Source organism: Solanum verrucosum, unplaced genomic scaffold (assembly GCF_900185275.1).
Source record: "Solanum verrucosum unplaced genomic scaffold, falcon-dt-bn FXZP01000009.1, whole genome shotgun sequence".
Classification (NCBI taxonomy): domain Eukaryota; kingdom Viridiplantae; phylum Streptophyta; class Magnoliopsida; order Solanales; family Solanaceae; genus Solanum; species Solanum verrucosum.
Window position 1 is genome coordinate 4,759,656 of NW_026020231.1, and position 22,953 is coordinate 4,782,608.

The 22,953-nt window shown below is 35.6% G+C and overlaps 2 protein-coding genes and 1 non-coding gene across 3 annotated transcripts in view; all 3 read right to left on the reverse strand.

Moving 5' to 3' along the window:
- Nucleotides 1-19,052, reverse strand: part of LOC125832161 (40S ribosomal protein S7-like) — a 29,573-nt gene extending 10,521 nt beyond the window's left edge. The window contains exon 1 of the mRNA XM_049511310.1: nt 19,029-19,052. The gene's annotated coding sequence lies outside the window, so the exon portion shown is untranslated. The remainder of the gene's footprint in view (nt 1-19,028) is intronic.
- On the reverse strand, nt 5,605-8,508 carry LOC125832300 (uncharacterized). The gene is made up of 9 exons (XM_049511440.1): nt 8,316-8,508; nt 8,142-8,221; nt 7,031-7,104; nt 6,780-6,916; nt 6,624-6,696; nt 6,458-6,551; nt 6,185-6,345; nt 5,906-6,029; nt 5,605-5,835 (listed from the first exon to the last, which is right to left on the reverse strand). The coding sequence occupies exons 1-9, from the start codon at nt 8,506-8,508 to the stop codon at nt 5,605-5,607; spliced, it is 1,167 nt and encodes a 388-aa protein (XP_049367397.1).
- A 3,571-nt stretch (nt 19,053-22,623) lies between the features above and the next one.
- Nucleotides 22,624-22,697, reverse strand: TRNAN-GUU (transfer RNA asparagine (anticodon GUU)). The gene has a single exon. It is a non-coding gene; the product is annotated as a tRNA-Asn (tRNA).
- Between the last annotated feature and the right edge of the window lie 256 nt (nt 22,698-22,953).

Here is a 22,953-nt window from a genome sequence, read left to right on the forward strand (position 1 = left end):
GTGTGATGTGACGAATGAAATTTAACTCCTATAATTCAGTAGGACTAAAACACTTCATTCCAAACCGACAAAACTCTGATTTGTCAAACTCAGACTTTTTTAACTGCTTAGTTAAACAGTAGCCGACAGTCAATGAATCAGAGGCGTATCCAGGATTTTGAGATGATAGGTGCACTGTTATAAAAAGGTTGATCTCTAATATAAATTTGATCGGTTCGACATTTAGATTTTTACTACTGAAAACCATTAAATTTTTAAAACTATAGATCTAAAATTAATTCTTATATATATACACACCAATTACCACTTAGAGAAGTGTTATCTAATTTTAGAAAGAAAAATAAAACAAGATAAATATAAATTTCAAATTTCTAACCTCGCGGAGAAAGGTGAACCCAGTCATAATCGCATTATGTGATACTTCAAGTGTGGGTTCACACATCTATATTTCAATATTTTTTCAAAAATATAACAGTACAATATATGATCTCGGGAGGGAACCATGGGTTCACGTGAACCCGGTGACCCCCTTAGATACGCCTCTGCAATGAATGTATATATTAACTATAAATGGCATACTTTGATCAGATGAAGTTAAAAAGAGAAAGCCCTTTGTCCACAAACATCAGTGTCATGGCTAAGTATACAAGCCCAATTTTCTACAAAGGCAGCAACATATTATATAAAGAGATTAAATCATATTGACAAGTCTTATAGAAGTGTCAAAGAAGACAATTCATCATAGTTTAATTTCTCAATTAAAGTGTGATTAGGCGTGATAAACGGACGTCATTAGAATAATAAGACAAGGAATTAACCAAATAGTTTTGAGTATAAATCCAAATCCAAAGGTAGATAAGAGGACTAAACTGTTTTTATAAAGTGAAGGAAGACAAGAGATCACGATTCCTTGTAGAAAAAATGATTTGCTGAGGCGGAAAAAAAAGATATCAAATTTCTACCAAGATAACGGAAAGTTCTAACTAATAAGAAGCCTATAATGAACCTTAAAATGGGATAAAAGCCTAGTAGAAATTACTTATTTTTTGAAATCCTGTTATAATTCTATGATCCAGGGGCGGACCCACAGTGGTTCAAGTGGGTTCACTTGATCGAAATTTTTTGTTTTATACATATATAAATTATTTGTGAAGTTGTGTATATAAACAAAATGAACCCTCTTTTAATCAAATGAATGGCCGTGGTGAATGGGTTCATTTTCACCTTGTGAATCCAAGTTCGATCCCCAGTCAATGCATAATTTTTTTCCGTTTTTTGTTCTCTTTTGTATTTTCCAAATACTTTTTCTTTGGTGAATGGATATCTTTGGATGTTAAACACTACAATAGTAGAAAGAGAAACAAGTTTGAAACACCACAATAATCTTAAAAGAGTTTAATTTGTAAACTCATACTAACTAAAAAGAACTGTTTACACTATATATCATGTTTCTTTGAATAAAGTCAGTTGCAAATAACTTTTTTTTTATAGCAAACATGGATTTGTACCTTTGAAAAAATATCTTCCACGTGTGTATCTATCTATAAAAGATAAGGTATTTAACTACATTATATTAGTGTATAAAATCTTCACTATATATAAAATTGAAAACTATATGTTACTACCTTTTGAGTATTTTATTTCTTTTTAGTGGGGAGGGGTATAACGAGTACGACAAATGATGACTTGGATAAAACTTTAGTAGAAGTAGTTTTATTATTGTGACGACAATAAGTGAAATTGTAGGGAAAAGATTAACACATTCCAAGAAGTTTGCCGTTTGTGACATTTCAGGACGATAGTAGCAATCCGCCACGGATTACAAGAAATGACACAACTTCAGCTAGTGGAACCAGTGGTAGGCCTTTAAAGACATTCCAAAGTGCTACTGTTTCTGTTGATGTTGATTATTTTCTCGCCATAAATATCATTTTTGAGGTAAATTTCTATATTAATCTTATGATCTTGTCAAATGTCAAGTTGTTCATTAGATTAGACCAATATGCATACGATTAAAATACGAATTTAAGATACATGCACCAACAGTTCCCTACGTATGACATAAGGCCGTGACAGTGTTCTATAAGGTTCGTTTGTCACATGGAATTTTTTTACAAGTGCGTAGTTGAAGCCTTGAAGGTTAAATTCTACTGCCATACAAATATTCCAACAGATAAAACAAAAAATGAAGAAGCATTAACATATACTGTCACCACCTTTTAAAATTAAATTACTCTCGTCATTCCAATTTAAGTGTCTTAGTTTGACTGGGCATACAGTTACGAAATAAAGGGAGACTTGTGGTCTTAAACTTACTAGATAGAATGTTCAAATTAAAAACTTACGGTACTAAATATGAAAAAAAAAATCACTTTCTCAAACAGATTAAAAAAGAAAATAAGACATTTAAAATTGTCCTCTTTTCTTCATTAAACAGAGGACGTACTAAATAACAATCACGGAGTAACTAGTGTTCTTATTAATGAAATCATCAGTGCCGCACAGTGTGCTAAAAATATTTTTTTATTGTAGCGGCAAAGGTAGTTAAAAACTTAGGGTCACGACACAAATTTTTTTATTAAAATTTCTAGCTCTAGTACTGTTGACGATGGAGGTAGATAACAAGTTACGAATGGTTCAATTAAAATCAAGTTATTATATATCTGGATCAATGGCCTTTTGTATCAGGAATGAAGCAGGGGAGTTGATATATGCGGAATCAAGGTTAATAGAGAAGGTTTCTGTTATTGAAGTTGAAATTAAGGCTATTAGAATTGGTATAGACTATTGTTTACAACACGGTCTAGTACCTTTGATTATTGAAACTGATTCATTAATGGCTCAAAAGGTTCTAATGGAATATGGAGGTCCCTTGGTTGATAACTCTGGATGTAAGCTACATAAAGAGCTTGCTGATGAATAGAGAGGTGGAGGTGGTGCTTACTTATCGAGAGGGAAACACATTAGCAGACTTTTTCACTAACTATGCTTTCGATTTTGCAGGAACACAGACACCAATTTTATAATATGCAAGAAATCCCACCGCAAGCACAAGCAATAATAGAACTGGAAAAGAACAATGTGCCAAACCTAAGAATACGAAGAGTCCGAAACACTGGCTACAGGCTACAGAGCTAAATATCAGGCGGTCTGAATCGATGAAGCTAAATATACCAACAACTACAACTGAAGAAGCATAAGGATTTTCTCAAATACCTTATTTGGCAGCCGAAAAATTGTTTTCTTTAACAGTGGTATCAATTCCTTTGGGGTTCAATCTGTTGAGAGGATAATTTGTAAGTTGTAATAATAAGGAAATGAGAAATTTATGGACAGCAATTTAAAACCGACTCAAACCTCTTGCTCTAGAATAACTATGTCACATTCATGTTGAAGAAGTCTTCATTGGTGGTGAATCATGTTATCTGTGAGAATTTTTGATGTCCAGATGATTACAAGCCGAACATCGAAGGTGTTTGTAGATTGTTACTGGTGGTCGGAGGTGCTGTTGGGTGTGGATGTCGCCGGCGCAGCTGAAGACAGCAGATGGAGCTGAGGAGTTTCTCGTCTGTTATTTGATTTCTCTCCCTTTCTGATTTAGAACATTGCCATTTTGGCTTTTCCGGGTCCAGGCCACTTTCGGGCCTGGAACATTGTATATTGCATTCTGTTGCTTTGTTAATAAAAGGCCCATTTTTGGGCAACTTTAAATTAAAATAAAATAAAACATATGGATCTTAGGAATCCATCAAATTTTAAAATTTCAATGAATTTAACGATAAGAACCTAAAAATTGAATATATGAAAGCTGGAGGTAGCACTTTGGTTTTGCAGAATACAACACCCCATGTGGTTGGAATGGCAGGAGAACAAGCAGTGGCACTAAGAATATCAGGGAACAAAACAGCATTTTACAATTGCAGTTTCTACGGAAGCCAAGACACACTTTATGATCACAAGGGACTTCACTATTTCAACAATTGTTTCATTCAAGGCTCTGTTGATTTCATCTTTGGCCATGGTAGATCCCTATATGAGGTCAGTTGCATTTTAACTTATATAGACATCGTCATTCTCTACTGTCTAAAATATGCCATGAAAAGTTACATTTCTTTCATGTACCTTATGTGAACATGAGATGCTTTGTGCACTAAGCTGTCAATTGTCCGAAATGTAATTACATTTTTATATTACTAGGTAAGAGTTGCCCGTGCAGTATTCAAATATGTAGATATAGTTATATATAGATATTATAAATATGGTTGGCAGTTGTTTTGTTTGTTGTCATGGTTGACGCTTACATTGGATATTTACATAATGCTGCATTTTGGCCCCTTATACAGCGTTATTCAGCACCAGATCTGTGAAATAAAAGGGAAACATGAATTTAGTGTGTAGTTATGGGGAGGAGTAAATGTGTGATGGGAAGATTTAAGTACCTGACAGTTTGCAAGAAGCAGCAACAGAGTCCACGCTATCAACAGCAAAAGTGTCCGCCATCAACATTTGTAGTAGTTGAGTAGACAAAAGGGTGGTGCCAGCCATATCGCAAAAAAGTAGTATATACTACATTGATAACAAAAGGAGAAAACATCAGTTGTTGAAGAAATAGAGTGTTGAAAAAATATATGCTAAGTGGCAATAAGGTGAGTCATGTAGGTTGTCATCCAAATCTAGGCATAATTCTGAGGAAACATGGGTCCAAAAAACAAAAGAAAAAGCAAATGAAAGTGTACATATTGAACAAAATATCAACAAGCATGTGGGTCATGGAGAGTACATCCCCTCCCTCCTTGTATAATCAATGTTCTGATGAGACTACAAGTTGCTGAGTCAAGTTACTGAAAAGCAATATGTGAACAATTACGTCAACAATCAATGACAGTTTTAGAGTTAATGAATCCTCAAGGCATTGTCCTCCTCTTTACCACTAAAGAAAAGACTCACTGGACAAGTTAGGTACCTATTCTATGCACAACATTTTGTTCAGCTCAAAACTCTGAAGCTTCACACCACTCTATACACATGTGACACAAACAAACGCCTAAATCAATAGAACAGAAAAAGGAAAACTTAGCCTCTTATTCACTCCACAAACATCTCTCATGCGAAGGCAATGATTATAGGAACAAAACCATTAATCAAGTGAAAACCAACCTGCATTCCCAATAGAAATATCTTGGTGCCATAATTTACACATATCATTTAGTATCATCCAAATCCTCATTTCTGTAAGCATTTAAACTTAACAAAAGACAAAGGCAACAAGTAAATTATTACAAAACAAGAAACCCAAATAGTATTAAGGGGTCATGGAGCAACCAAATATAACAAACAAAAACTTTAGGAAAACATTAGTATAATCATATAACATAAGGTAAAAAGAATGAAACTTTAGAGAGGAACAGAAAGACTCAAAAATGCCATAGGCACAACAACAGTAGCTCTATTTCTTCTGTGTGTAGCAGCATTTTTCTTTTGGTTTTTATGCCAGTTGAAAGTTTGTGATGTATGTTTGTATCTGATGACAGTATATATCAAGTTATAAAAATAAATTGAATATATTGTTGGATAAAAATTAAAAGTCCCGTAGAGAGAATACCTTTAGTCTTCCTTTGTCATGATTTGCTTCAGCTTGCGTTTGCTGCTTTCTGGAGTTGTTGGTGCAGTGAGTGGCAATGCCAGGTTGCTAGCAATATCTTCTTCGGTGATTGACATGATGAACAATTTTGCTGAAGACGCATCCTTGTGTTTTGCGAACAGCTTCTTTATTTGGATAGTGAATGTCTTCCCTAGCAGTTTGTGTTGCACGGGTATGAGTGGCAACAATTGTTTCTGAAAGATGAAAGGAAATCATGTAAGATAGATTTTTAAGCAAGAAGCAAGAGGCTGTAGAGTGTCTTACCTTGATGCAACGTATTTCATGAATATCTGCCACAGTGAGAGACAGTAGTGCTCCTCCAATTTTGTCTGAAATCATAGCTGTTGTTGAACCAGTACCATCTTGGATGGTTACTTCGAACTGGCATCTGTTACGGAAGCAAAACTCAATATGCTTATGTTCGGAAAGAACTTTTTAAATTGAAAATTGTTATTTAGTTAGCAACAAATTAGTTCAACTGGAGGAGAAGTAAAAAATATATTAACAATTGTATATCCAGATAAGATACGGATATGTCTATACCTGGGTGTGAGATGTGTTGATCGATGGCAGGTCGTACAATAGAATCTTCTCTGTGACCAATTCCTTGGAAAGATTTGCTTGCAGTCGGAGCAGAGTAAAACACAGAATCGTTGAGTTTCATTGGATATTAACAATTGAGCTTGCACATGGAATATTTGGCCCTGGGAATATATATGAAATGGTAAATTGTATTAACAGTTTAATCTATAAACTAAATTTAAGATGTAGATGATGTATGTACCAAAGATTGTTGCTGGATATGACAATAGGCACAATGTGTTCTTCAAATGGCACAAATAAAAGAGATCCTGTAGCTGTGGTGCTTTTTGTTATGTATGTGCTAAGAAGTGGTTTTATTTCATTGGACCTATATGTAAGTTAAAAATGTTAAGATGTGAACGCATTTATTTATTCGTAGAAAGAGGTGTATTTTGAATACCATGTCTTTAGTTCGATAGCTTGTGGGTACGGGGGATCAATCTGGATTGTTGTACCAAATCTATTTGAAAGGCCTGCAGATTGTTGAATAGTTGGTGTTAATTTGAGCAATATGTGTTTCAGCATAGGAGATATTGTTAGTATGTCTGTATTTTACCTGAAGATGATTTTGGTTTGACCACTTTTCTGGCAAGAATTACTGGGAAATCTTGAAGTTCTTTCAGATGTTTGAGAAGTTTATTCCCATATAGGTCTATGAATTCTTCCCAGAGAGTGAGTTTTGTTGGTTTTTTCCTGTTTACATAGAAAAAAAGATAAATAGTGTTATAATAGATCTAGCTTACATAGATACAAGCTGAAATGGAAAAAAGTTTATGGAAGAAAGTATTTTTGATAAAAGGGTGCTACAATTGTTGCTTAAGCAACAGTGTGGAATTTGGTTGTAAGGCATTTTGATAAGCATTTTGATTTCTATTACATTTCTGAATTGCCAGAGTAGTAGGCACAACATCATGTGACAGCCAATTAAAAAAACATCAAGTAAATCTTTCATTGCCATGATTTTGCAGACAACTATTTAGAGCTAAAACTTTTCTCATAAAAAGCAACAGAGTAACAACATTAAACAAAAGAAAGTAAAGAAGAATTTTGAATCTAGTGGAGACAAACTGTCGTGAGCTTCAGATAAACAGGTGAGATTCTTAGTTGGCATCAACCCATAGAAAACATACAAGGAAAGATCAAGGTGATGAAGGTCAAGTGATTCACTTTTTGAAAGTGCAACGGATTAACTTTATTTAAAAAAGAGAACATTGAAGTACAGAAGTCTCTAGCCTCTTTTATCAAAGAACAAACGTGGCATAAATGTCTTAATTAGGTATATTTCAGGCATGGTTATTATTTCATTACTTGTGTTGTCGTGTTCTGCCCTAACAGAAGGTTGTTTGTATATGAATTGATCAGCATTGTTACAAGTTGGACAAGCTATTTAGAAGTGTGTCAATTACAATGCTAAACTAATTATCAGAGAATTTTGAATAATGTCTTAATCTAATTTACTACTTTACTTAAGGGTTCTATTGGTCTCAACTGTTCAGCGTTAGATTCTCGATGAAAAGAAAGAATAAGAAAGACTCTATTTCCAAAACATCTTTTAGTGCTCTTCAATCAAAGAATAAACAAAAAAAACTCTCTTTATATTTTGAGTTGCTTCTTTTCTTTGTGCTACTCCTATCTCTGTATTTAGGCATAACCTACTACTACAGTAATACTGGAGAGTAACCAAAATGTAGCAGTACGTAAATAATATAGGATGAACAAACAATTTCTAACCATTTATATAATATTTATGTGTATATATATAGTTTTTGTGAGCGTTTATCCAGCAAAAATATTCAAGAAAAATGCATGATCAGTTATAATTTATAAGGGGAAGATAAAACAGTTGGCATATAGCTATAAAGGAAAAGATGATCAAAATTTTCAGTTTTGAAAAGTTTGGAAGTAAAATTGTACTTACTGATAGTCGATGATGATGAATTTTGCTCCCATTTGAGGCATATGATGGAGGGCTACCATTTATCACGAGGGCAAGAATATCTTGCAGAAAGTAAAGAGGTTTAATAAGGTAGAGTAGTTATGAAAATGGATAATATGTGTCGTAAGTATAGTGTAAAGATATGTTGAGAGGTACCGAATTTGAAACCTATAGCTTGATAGTCAAAACTGTCAAACGATGTAACTTTTAGCAGCGTTGGTGGCAACAATGGTGGTTCAGGGGGTATAACCTGTTCTATTGGTTCAACAATTGTGCCCTTACCAATTGTCCAAGTTAATTCATGAAGAGGATTTCCATATGCCTTGGTTGATTCAGTGACATATGCCATTGATAGCAAATATGTTTGGAAAGGAACAAACTCTCTTTCATAATGTGTGATATCTTTACCGTACATGGTAACTTGTATTTGAGTTTCCTATTAGAAAATTAGTTAAGTTAGAAAAATATAAGGCAACACAAAATAAGAGATAGTATAGATATTCAAAAGTTCATGATTTTGCAGATTACTATTTAGAGGTAAAACTTTTTTACAAAAAACAACACAATAACATTAAACAAAAGAGGCCCTAGGCTTGGGTCGTGACAAGCTATTGAAATGACCCAAAAGGTTCTTAAAAATGTGCTTCGGAAGTTACCGGAAACTTGTTTAGCTATATCAAAAAAAATCCGTTTCGTTTTTTGAAAATCCGACTTTATATTCTTGTTTAGGGGGTCAAATTGAGTGGGAAATGGGTCTAACCCAAATTTTAGAGCAACCGTATCAAAATCCGAAATTTCCAAGTAAAGCCTTTTTCGAGGGTCATATCTCCTAGCACACAAATAATTGGGTGGCCCATAACATATCCATGGAAAGCCCTTTGAGTTAGCTACCTAACGCACTTCGTTTCACCTCATTCGGAGTTCGGACGAAGAAGTTATACCCATTTTCGTAAAATCTGTCCGGCAGGAAATGCAATTTCCAGTGAGCGTTTTTACTGTTCACCCGCCTCATTTTTTTTTCTAAGTGTTGGACCATTTTTCCAAAGGGCATATGTTATTTCCTATATACCATTAGTTCAATTCCCATCTCTAAAACATTTCCCAAAACACCTCTCCCATACTTAGACACATTTTCTCTCAAGTTCTCTCAAGAACCCTAATCCAAAACCTTTCTCAAGGTTGAAGAGACTCTTGCTCCAAACTTCCATTGAAGACACTCTCAAGACCTTCATAAGAACTCAAGGTATGATCAAAGTGAAGTCAAATCATGTTTAAGTAAATCTATACTAATTGTAGATATCATATGTGTATGCATGATCCAACCAATCTATAACCCCAACTTAGGATGGGGCATGCCGTTCACACCCGGACACCCTGGTGGCAAGGTATAAACCCCTCACATGGTTGATGTTGGTCACACCTCAAGCATCCTAGGTGGTGAGATATAAACCTCTCAAATGGTTGATGTTGGTCACACCCCAAGCATCCTAGGTGGTGAGATATAAACCTCTCACATGGTTGTCCGGTTCTTTTCCCCCGGACCGGGCATGGTCATGCACCACTTTATAAAGGAAATTCTCATTAGGCTCTAATGCAATCTCACGTATGGAATGAACATATACACAAGTTTAGTTTGTCATCAACACATCTCTGGATTGCCATACATCTCATAACTCAAGCTTTAAAGCATCGATTCATCAATTCTCCATAGTTGGACATTTTGTCAAACACCTTGAAGGCATGTAATGGAATCAAAGAGCATGGAAAATAGGGTAGTAATTATGCAGCCAAACCAGTGAACAACCTACAACAACACCTTTTAACACCCACAATACCACATGAAAATCTCCATATCCATTCCAAATTTAGATTCAAGTTCTAGAGTCACAACATGCTCAAAACAATCACTTTTCATGTTTAAAATTCAATGTGCAGGAAATTATTACAAAGAACAAGACTAATTTATGAATCTTAAACCATGAATTAGTGAGTAGAATAGAGTCTAGGCACTATGGGTGGAAGGACCCATGAGTTCAACACCACATACCTTGAGTTCTTATGAAGGTCTTGAGAGTGTCTTCAATGGAAGCTTGGAACTTGGAGCAAGAGTCTCTTCAAACTTGAGGAAGGTTTTGGATTAGGGTTCTTGAGAGAACTTGAGAGAAAATGTGTCTAAGTATGGGAGAGGTGTTTTGGGAAATGTTTTAGAGATGGGAATTGAACTAATGGTATATAGGAAATAACATATGCCCTTTGGAAAAATGGTCCAACACTTAGAAAAAAAAAGAGGCGGGTGAACAGTAAAAACGCTCACTGCTCACTGGAAATTGCATTTCCTGCCGGACAGATTTTACGAAAATGGGTATAACTTCTTTGTCTGAATGAGGTGAAACGAAGTGTGTTAGGTAGCTAACTCAAAGGGCTTTCCATGGATATGTTATAGGCCACCCAATTATTTGTGTGCTAGGATATATGACCCTCCAAAGTAGACCCTCGAAAAAGGCTTTACTTGGTAATTTTGGATTTTGATACGGTTGCTCTAAAATTTGGGTTAGACCCATTTCCCACTCAATTTGACCCCCTAAACAAGAATATGAAGTCGGATTTTCGAAAAACGAAAGAGATTTTTTTTGATATAGCTAAACAAGTTTCGATAACTTCCGAAGCACATTTTTAAGAACCTTTTGGGTCATTTCAATATCTCCCCCTTGGGAACATTCGTCCCCGAATGTGGAAGAGACGTACAAGGCAAGACTTAGTAAGAACATATCAGCCCCAACATGAATGCAAATTTTTATTTAAACATCACTTCAAGATTTCAAAACTTAGTGTAAAACATCCATAACTCATCAATTTAAACATATATGCACATTAATGATTCAGGGGCTGAAATGTAAGACTCAATGGAGTACAAAGGACTTGATTTAATACCTTAGGCTTGAGTGGAGTTGAATAGATAAGGATAACGTCTTTTCATGTCCGCTTCGACCTCCCAAGTAGCACTCTCCACTTGTTGATTTCTCCAAAGCACCTTAACGGACGCCACTTATTTGTTCCTCAACCTTTTAACTTGTCTATCTAGATCTGAACCGGGACTTCTTCATACGTCAAATTATCTTCTACAACACCCACAACCTCAAGAGGTACAATAGCGTTAGGATCACCAACACATTTCCTCAACATCGATACATGGAATACCGGATGAACTAATTCCATCTCCTTGGGCAACCCCAACTCATAGGCTACTTTACCAACCCTTCTTATTATCTCATAAGGACCGACATACCTAGGACTTAATTTCCCCTTCTTACCAAAACGAACCACACCTTTCATTGGAGAAACTTTCAAATAAACCCAATCACCCACTTTGAATTCAAGATCCCGTCTCCTCACATCGGCATAAGACTTTTGACGACTTTGGGCTGTTTTCAACCTCTCCCTAATCATCCTTACCTTCTCAAGAGCATCCATGACCAGATCCGGACCCAACAAGGCCACCTCTCCAACTTCAAACCACCCAACCGGTGACCTACACCGTCTACCATAAAGTGCCTCAAAAGGAGCCATACCGATACTAGAATGATAACTATTGTTGTATGCAAATTCAATCAAAGGAAGATGATCATCCCAACTACCTTTCAACTCCAATACACAAGCTCTAAGCATATCCTCCAAGGTTTGAATTGTTCTTTTGGCTTGGCCATCCGTTTGAGGGTGGAAGGCCGTGCTAAGCTTTACCTTTGTACCAAGACCCCTTTGGAATGACCTCCAAAAATGAGAAGTGAATTGGGCACCACGATCCGAGATGATAGACAAAGGAATCCCATGCAACCTTACCAATTCATGAATGTACAACTTGGCATACTCTTCAGCCCCGTAAGTAGTTTTAACCGGTAGGAAATGAGCCGACTTTGTCATCCGATCAACCACTACCCAAACCGAATCAAAGCCTCTTCTAGCCTTGGGTAAGCCCACTAAAAAATCCATGTTGATTTCTTCCCACTTCCAAGTAGGTATCTCAATGTCTTGAGTTAGGCCACCCGGCCTTTGATGTTCGTCCTTGTCTATTGTTGTGTTGCACCCCACATACTTAGTACATTCCAAGTACTAACGCATATTTTGCCTACATGATGTCACCATGTAGGGACCGGAGCTACTCTTGATCCTTCTCTCCATTCACGTGGCTAGTACGGTGCTTATCCGAGTTTGTTGGTGAGTCCTCAATAATTCGAGGGCTATGTTATGTTTCCTACTCCTATGTTTTGATACTTTAGCTTGCAATTGTATTTTGACTATGAGGGGAGCCGGTAGTATGTCATGGCCCCCGTCCTATTTATGTATGTAGAGGTGTGCGTTGGACAAGTATTTTGTAAATGAGCTGGACTCTTGTTCTATGATGTCTTTTTGAAATGGTTTGCCCTTAGTCCCTATTTCCCGTTAATTAATGTTGATTGTACTTCCGCGACCGATGAAGTGTGATGACAAGTTTGAGAGGCTTGTTTGGGGTTCCTTCGGGTTCCTCATTCGCCATGTCACGTCTAGGCCCTAGGCTTGGGTCGTGACAAGCTATTGAAATGACCCAAAATGTTCTTAAAAATGTGCTTCGGAAGTTACCGGAAACTTGTTTAGCTATATCAAAACAAATCCGTTTTGTTTTTCGAAAATCCGACTTCATATTCTTGTTTAGGGGGTCAAATTGAGTGGGAAATGGGTCTAACCCAAATTTTAGAGCAACCGTATCAAAATCCAAAATTTCCAAGTAAAGCCTTTTTCGAGGGTCTACTTTGGAGGGTCATATATCCTAGCACACAAATAATTGGGTGGCCTATAACATATCCATGGAAAGCCCTTTGAGTTAGCTACCTAACGCACTTCGTTTCACCTCATTCAGACGAAGAAGTTATACCCATTTTTGTAAAATCTGTCCGGCAGGAAATGCAATTTCCAGTGAACGTTTTTACTGTTCACCCGCCTCATTTTTTTTTCTAAGTGTTGGACCATTTTTCCAAAGGGCATATGTTATTTCCTATATACCATTAGTTCAATTCCCATCTCTAAAACATTTCCCAAAACACCTCTCCCATACTTAGACACATTTTCTCTCAAGTTCTCTCAAGAACCCTAATCCAAAACCTTCCTCAAGTTTGAAGAGACTCTTGCTCCAAGTTCCAAGCTTCCATTGAAGACACTCTCAAGACCTTCATAAGAACTCAAGGTATGTGGTGTTGAACTCATGGGTCCTTCCACCCATAGTGCCTAGACTCTATTCTACTCACTAATTCATGGTTTAAGATTCATAAATTAGTCTTGTTCTTTGTAATAATTTCCTGCACATTGAATTTTAAACATGAAAAGTGATTGTTTTGAGCATGTTGTGACTCTAGAACTTGAATCTAAATTTGGAATGGATGTGGAGATTTTCATGTGGTATTGTGGGTGTTAAAAGGTGTTGTTGTAGGTTGTTCACTGGTTTGGCTGCATAATTACTACCCTATTTTCCATGCTCTTTGATTCCATTACATGCCTTCAAGGTGTTTGACAAAATGTCCAACTATGGAGAATTGATGAATCGATGCTTTAAAGCTTGAGTTATGAGATGTATGGCAATCCAGAGATGTGTTGATGACAAACTAAGCTTGTGTATATGTTCATTCCATACGTGAGATTGCATTAGAGCCTAATGGGAATTTTCTATATAAAGTGTTGCATGACCATGCCCGGTCCGGGGGAAAAGAACTGGACAACCATGTGAGAGGTTTATATCTCACCACCTAGGATGCTTGGGGTGTGACCAACATCAACCATGTGAGGGGTTTATACCTTGCCACCAGGGTGTCCGGGTGTGAACGGCATGCCCCATCCTAAGTTGGGGTTATAGATTGGTTGGATCATGCATACACATATGATATTTACTATTAGTATAGATTTACTTAAACATGTTTTGACTTCACTTTGATCATGCACCCTCATATTGTTATTCATAATGCCTATGAAACTATTTCTTGTATTTCGATTGTGTCCTTGTCTATTGTTGTGTTGCACCCCGCATACTTAGGGCTCGTTTGGTGTGAGGTATAGTAACAAATAGTCCCGGGATTAAATTATAGTACCGCTTATTTTGTTGTTTGGTTGGCAAGTTCGGGATAACTTATCCCGGGATTAATAATTAGTACCGGGATAAGTTATCCCTCTCCTTGGGTGGTATAGTAATCCCGGGATAACTTATCCCGGGATAAAATAGGTAAATGACAAAAATGTCTCTTTCAACCCTTTTGTTATATCACTTTTTACATTAATGAAGGGCATTTTTGTAAACAAATAAATTGTTCTTAAAATTTATTATTTTGAATACAACAAACCAAACACTCAATAAAAAATAATCCCAACACAACTTATCCCATCATAACTAATCCCAACATAACTTATCCCAACATAACTTATCCCATCATAACTCATTTTCAAACCAAACGACCCCTTAGTACATTCCAAGTACTAACGCATATTTTGCCTACATGATGTCACCATGTAGGGACCGGAGCTACTCTTAATCCTTCTCTCCATTCACGTGGCTAGTACGGTGCTTATCCGAGTTTGTTGGTGAGTCCTCAATTATTCGAGGGCTATGTTATGTTTCCTACTCCTATGTTTTGAGACTTTAGCTTGCAATTGTATTTTGACTATGAGGGGAGCAGGTAGTATGTCATGGCCCCCGTCCTATCTATGTATGTAGAGGTGTGCGTTGGACAAGTATTTTGTAAATGAGCTGGACTCTTGTTCTATGATGTCTTTTTGAAATGGTTTGCCCTTAGTTCCTATTTCCCGTTAATTAATGTTGATTGTACTTCCGCGACCGATGAAGTGTGATGACAAGTTTGAGAGGCTTGTTTGGGGTTCCTTCGGGTTCCTCATTCGCCATGTCACGTTTAGGCCCTAGGCTTGGGTCGTGACAAGCTTGGTATCAGAGCACTAGGTTGTTAAATCCTCGGAGTCCAACACACCGCGTTGAGTAGAGTCCTAATCATGGTTGTGAAGCGCGCCACGACTATGAATGGGAGGCTACAAAACGTTTTAGGAAAGGTTTCCCTTCTTCATGTTTTATGTCGTGCTTAGAGTGCGATAAGGTGATTCCTCCCTAACGCTTGTTCTTTGGATTGCTAGATCATCATGCCAAACATGAGGGGAAGAAGGGCCCGATCACCGGAAGAGCCACCCACCGATGGTGAGCTCCTTGATGCACTCACCATGCTTGCACAAGTGGTAGCTAACCAAGTGCAACAAGGAGCCCAAGCTCCTCGAACTACCACCCCGGGGGAAAGGGTGAGAGATTTCATGAGGATGAACCCTCCGGTCTTCCATGGTTCAAAGGTGGATGAGGACCCGCAAGAGTTCATCGATGAGGTATGCAAAATCTTGACCATTATGGATGTTGGTGCTTGTGAGAAGGCGGAATTGGCGGCCTACCAACTCAAGGGGGTTGCTCAAATTTGGTTTGTCAAATTTGCGTTGACAAAATGCACACAACATTCAAATTTCATGCTCAATGACTGATTAAGATTGCAAACTGGAAAAAGATTAGGGTATTGGGGGTGAGAATTAAACAGCATAGCAGACGAACCTGGAATAACAAATGATTGCACATCATCTCGTGTGTTGATCTCATTAAACCATCAGCATTGTTGCAAAGACCACTGAACAATGAACGACCCACTGCTGCAAATTCATCATAAATTTTTTAAAGCACAGGTCATGCATATACACAAGGGAATAAGGAAGAGCTGATGATTAGGCAATGTGGATAGCATAGGAAGGCAGTTGATTCAATGAGCTGGTACAGGGAGCATAGTATCCAGTTGCAGTTGCTAACGGGCTTCGTAATGCACATAAAACCATCAATATTGGATTAACCATTTCCACAAAATTGTCTAAGTGCAAAATTTGTTGGTGACTTTATGGCTGATAAAAATCACACTACCTCCTTTTTCCAAATTGAATTATCATGTTCAACTTTAAAATGATTAAATAAGCTTATAGGTGTAGAAGTTTCACACTGCAACTTTGAGACCAAGTATCAGTTAAATTTTTTTTCCTTTAAGAACATTAAAAAGAAACAAGAATGAAAAGTTGTATCAAGTAGAAAAAACGAGACCATAAACATCATTTAGGACAATGAGGGTATACAACTTGGAATGGAGCAAATTGATTCAGCAGAAGTCTTATTCACACAAGAGAATAAATCTCCAATGATCCAGACTTTACAGTAAATGGGTAAAGTCCCTCCCTTTACAACTATAAATCTAAGTTCTACTTGCTACGCTGTAAAGAATGAAGATGACATTCACTGCTCAAAGATTTTGATACCAAACCCCACTGAATGAGTAGATTAGTCGGTAATAGTGACGAATGCACTACTTAATCGCTTCTCTGGTTCCAATGGAAAAATTCCAGAGAAAGAAAAAAGGGAAAAATGGTCCAACATCTAACTACACCCTCTTACCCAATTTATATGGTGGCCCTTTTTGCTTTTCGACATCCAAACTATGTAAACTTGACCTCACTTTAAAATGTATTTCTTTGTAATGTTGACATGAGAAGAATTGCAATTTGTGGTACTTTTCATATAGTTTGTGAATATAAATTATAATTATAAAATGTTGAGTTGATCTATTCCAATCACAGATTAGTCATACTCTCAGGATACAGAACGTGCCATACAAATTGGAAGGGGGCAGTAATACATTATATCACTAGAGACAAAACATGTAGTTCCTGTTTATGAGCTGCTCCGTGCAATAAATATAAAATAAGTTTGTTGTGTGGAGAATAACTAGAACATGTACATGCAAAACCTAATCTGAGTTCATTAGACCATCCACCAATGAGCAAAGATGTAAACTGCCTTTCTGCAGATCAAAAAATGGAGTATCCCGGCCTGTAACCCCTAAAACTTACTCTTATACACTCCTTTTTTCATTAGTTTATCTGCCTGAAACAACATCACCTTTTCCCATGAGGCAGGGGGGAGAGAGAATATCATTGGCATTTTAATATATTATCATTGAAAAAGAATGAGAGTCACACATCTCACACAAATGTATATCATACCGCTCCATATTAGCAATCAAAGCAAGTAAAGCCCCTTACCACGAACCAACCGAGAAGAAGAAGACGATGCAGCCATATTTGGAAAAAATTCTGTGATAGGAATGAGAAAGTCAGATACGATATAATCCACGAATAGACATAACACAATCATTACAAAATTAGAACACCAATTCTACCAATAGGTGTAAACAATATTCAAATAGATTAAGTGTAATTAATAATCAAATTATGTGAAGTACAGTAGTAAGTCAGCAACATGTGATACAGTGATCGGGGAAAGAAAGTAGAGAGAGAAAGAAAGGGAAAAAATAGCTTTCATTTCACGAAATATACATTATTTACTATTATTTCTGCTCCAAATAATAATTCAATCTCTTTATTTCTTTCATTTCACGGAATAGACATTATTCTTGAACCTTTTACTTGTTTATTTACTATTATTTCTGCTCCAAATAGATGAATGAATGGATCCTTGCTTTTATTTCTGTGAATTGTTGCATAAAAATTGGGTTGTGTATAATTATTGCATAAAAATCAAATAGCTAAGGTTGCCGGATTTGGGATTGAAAATAGTAAAACTTTCGCCTTTCTTCAAACTAGTTTAGGACGAAATAATGCCTCAAAAAATACTAACATCTCACCAATTTGTACTACCACTAATACAACTAAAACCCAGAAAAAAAAATACTGATGTGAAGATTAATACTTATTAGCATAAGAGACAGTAGAAAGATGAATTGATAACTGATATTGTCGATGGTTGTTCTCTGCTTTCTTTTGAGGATACAATGCTCTCTGGTTTACTACTATTAATTTTCTCTCTTATTCCCTCTTAGTTTTTTCTTTTAGCTTCTTCTTTGTCTAATTTTTTTTTTTCTTAAAAGAATGTAACAAATACAAGATACTTTTAAAAATTGTTTTCCCAACTAGACATACGAAATTGTATCCTCCTATATACTCCTTTTGTTCACTTGTACTTGTCATATTTCACTTCGTGATAATCAATTTGACTAATTTTTAATGTGTACATCTTCACAGATCTAATCAATTAACATATTAGAAATACAAACCTAACCATCACTATATAGCTTATGTAGAAACCAATTGACAAAACTAAACAAACAAAAATACAACACTCCTTCTCTAAAATTTCTTGTATGAAATGAACAGCTTTCAAATCATAAAAGCATAGAGATGTAAAACTCTAGCATTGAGATATAAATCTCTATCCTGACAATAAAAAGACTTCGAAAACATACAGGCATTAAGATATAAATCTCTATTCTGACGATACAACACGAACGACTTTGAAACCATACCAGCATTGATTTATAAATTTCAATCCCGGTGATACAACAAGAACGACTTTGAAACCATATCAGCATTGAGATATAAAGCTCTATCCTGGTGATTCGAAATGAACGGGACTTTGACATATAAAATCTAGTCTAGCTGCTTCAATTATTTCATCAGTGAAATCGCAGAAACATTACTATATTACAGATATTTAAGCATTGGCCGTTCGTTCTTTATTAATATCTACTACTTCAGCAATCAGATGACAAACCTCAATTGAATTAATTCATGTACTTATCATCAAAGGAGTAAAATGCAATAGAAACATATAGAACATTGTCAGGTATCATATCCTTCGGTTTACTATGATTATCATACTTGCAAGACGCCGCTAAAAACGAAATTGAAATTTGGCATATAATTGAAGAGAAGTCAGTATAAAGAGGTAAGAAAAATGGATGAGAAGAGTACCTCTGAGCGTTCGGCGATGGCGGACAGATCTGCAAGGGTGCCGGAATCACTTGCTCTGACAGAAGGTAAAAACCCTAGGTTTGGAGAGTTAAATTATTATTATTACGGAAATGGGTCAAAATTGTCCTAAACTATGCGAAATAGACCACTTATATCCTCCATTACATTTTAGAATAAAAAATATCCCGCAGTTATCCCAGGAGACCACAAATATCCTCAAGAGTTAACATCCCAATTTTTTAGTGACGTGGCAAGCCATATGGGACTAATCCCTCCACCTAAGCATTGCCAACTAAGATTCACTACAAAAGAACTTGACTTTTAGTAGCGACAAAGTCGCCACAAAATCCCAAAATATTGTCACTAAAGGTTATGAGTGATTTTTAGTGGCGACTAAGGCTCCAACAACCATTTGCTAGTAAAACCTATTTTTTCTTCAAACTCCTACTTAATTAATATCATATTTGGTTTTTTAAAAACAATGAAGAAAAAAAACATAAAATTAAAATTTAATGTTAAAAACTTTTAGTGACGATTTTCTGGGCATTTGTGGCGACTGTTGTTGCCGCTAAAAGTCTAGTTCTTTTGTAGTGAATCCTAATTGGCAACGCTTAGGTGGAAGGATTAGTCCCACGTGGCTTGCCACGTCAACAAAAATTTGGGGTGTTAACTCTTGAGGGTATTTGTGGTCTCTTAGGATAACAGCAGGGACATTTTTTATCCCAAAATGTAACGAAGGGTATAAATTGTTTATTTCATATAGTTCGAGAGTAATTTTAACCCTTTTCTGTTATTATTATTATCCTATTTAATAAGCCAACAAGGCTTGGACGAACACAACATCTATTAATTGTACCAAAAGTAGTATAAGTAGTACCCTTTAGTGAATTTATGACAACACGTGTAGTTGAATAAATTACTCTTAGTCTTCTCTCAATGAAACTTTTTTAGGAACTATTCTCTATTTCTCCTCCTCCCTTTCTATTACCCTAATTAAGCTAGATCTTCAATGTTTTAGCCATTTTGACTTTGTTACTTACTGTATTAATTTTGTTGGGCTTATTTCACAAATTCCTTTCTTAATTAAACTTATTGACCATCTTTGTTTGTTGGGTATTAAAGGTTCCCTCTTCTCCCGACAAATACTTTAGTTTTTCTATTTTTTCTGTAATTCCTTGTGGCAATCGCTACTGTAGATTTTTTCCCATTTAACTGTTGTTAATTTCTGGTGAGTTTTCTTTTTTTTCAATATTGTGTTGTTCTATATATTGGACATAATATATTGGACATATATAATCTTATATATATATATATATATATATATATGTGTGTGTGTGTGTGTGTAATCTTATCTTTCTCATATTTGATGGCTTGCTGGGTATTTATATTTCCCTCTTTCAGTGTTGGATATTTGTGGTTTCTCTGTTGATAGTGAGATGATGATTGATGTTATGTTTTTCTTTTTTAAAAAAAAATAATTGATGTTATGTTTCTTCTCTCTCTGTTTATAGATAAGTGATGACTTTAAGGCGTTTGATAATATGCCAAAGCGATTGGATATTTTTTTATTTTCTTATTTTTACCCACACTTTATCCGCAACATACTTCTCTATCAGTCCATTATGTATTTTCTACTTGTGTATTACTAAAGGAATAATAAACGGGCCGGATGAGACGTTGTGTGGTTTGAATTAATTGGGCCTAACTCGAATTAACAGCCCATTCTGTTTTTGTTTTGTATATTTTCGAGGCCCAATGCTTCTACCTAGCCCATCATGTTTATTGGTCAAACATACTGAATAATGGATAAATATTGAACGTTCCATTTGTATATAACGGTTAGAGTTAAGTAGGTATTAACAATATAGAAATCAATTATGAAAAATTTTATGTATTATTTTTTATAGATATTAATAATAGAAATATTAGTTATGAGAAAATACATGTATAAGATTTAGCTATTCATATATTAATTATTTTATCATATGTCATGCATAAAATATACTAACTATAAATGGCATACTTTGATCAGATGAAGTTAAAAAGAGAAATCCCTTTCTCCACAAACATCAGTGTCATGGCTAAGTATACAAGCCCAATTTTCTACAAAGGCAGCAACATATTATATAAAGAGATTAAATCATATTGACAAGTCTTATAGAAGTGTCAAAGAAGACAATTCATCATAGTTTAATTTCTCAATCTAAGTGTGACAAACGGACGTCATTAGAATAATAAGACAAGTAATTATCCAAATAGTTGAGTATAAATCCAAATGCAAAGGTAGATAAGAGGACTAAACTGTTTTTATAAGGTGAAGGAAGACAAGACATCACGATTCTTTGTGGAAAAAATGATTTGCTGAGGCGGAAAAAAAAGATAACAAATTTCTACCAAGATTATTGGAAGTTCTAACTAATAAGAAGCCTATAATGAACCTAAAAATGGGATAAAAAACCTAGTAGAAATTACTTATGTTTTGAAATCCCGTTATAAGTTCTGATGGCAAAGTCATACTTTACTCGATTATATTTTATTGGAATTGAGATAATACTAGCAGAGAAATTTAACTAGACCTTTTTGTTTCCGAAGTAACTCTCATCAACTAGTATTAGTTTGATGTCAACCTTTAGGAGTAATTCATGAGAATGCATGGTTAAATCTATATTCACCATAATTTTTTAATCAAAGTAATTAGGCATGATAAACAGCAGCAATAAAAAAAAAAGGACAAGTAATGCAATGTAGTGGTTGGTAAAGAGAACATATATCACTTCTCAATAGCAAGTGAGGTCAAGAAGCTGCATTCTTGACGGGCACTTTCACTGGTATTCCAGCAGATTAAATACGTTCTATTTCTGATCAAGTTCCCGTTGTGCGATTTTCAAATTCAAGAGCCTATCAACAACTCCCTGCATATTCATAGTGCTCAATTTCTCTGCAATTACAAGTCTACAGCCTGGAAATATATGTTGAGCATAAAAGAGCAATGATGTTGAAGCTTATTAACATAAAACAATCACAAAAAATGCATCTTCATATCATCCTTCGTGTCTTTCATCGCGTTCTAGTTGGGTCCAATTTATAAAAAGAATCTAAAAACTCAGTCTTATAGAACATGTCTCTTGTTTCCTTTATCTACAAATTAAACTGAGGATATAATTCAAACATATTTGTCTGTCGACTGCCATAATGGTAGAATAAATAAACACAAAGAATCAAATGGCGTTTGGAGATAGATTTTTGGGATAGTTTTTTGAAAATTTATTAGCAAATATTTGTTTGATCAGATTTTATTTTTCAAGTTCCCAAAAATGGGCTAGAACCAATTTGAGCCCCAACTTCCACTTACAAAATATTAAATTTATTCCTACATGTCCCAACATAAATTCTAATTTCAGAAATCCCAACTTCAAAAACTCAAATTTTCAACTTCAAAATCCATGCCAAAGTGGAGTGAATCAATAGTTGTTGTATCGAAAAATACCTAATTAAATCTCGAAGAAATTCAGATATTAAAGCAGACCAAATTAACATTTAGGAGCACAACTGAAGTAATAAAAAAACATAACACTTATTACAAAAATTATTGAATCGCTAGAAGGAGGGGTCGAACCTCCGACCTTATGGTTAACAGCCATACGCTCTAACCAACTGAGCTATTCCAGCTTTGTTGATACTTCAATCTATATTTACAATTTTAATCTTTAAAAGAATCAACGACTCCTGCAACTAAGGGTCCTCCATGTTTTTTTTTTTTTGATTTTCCATTAGGTATAAAGCCCAGCTAACTGGGATTCACCTACGTGAGGCTCCATTCAGGTAAAACACCCCATACTTTTTTCATATCAGGCTCGATTCGAGACTTTTGAATAGAGAAGGAACAGTCTTATCAACTGCGCCATATCCTTTGATGGTGTTCTTA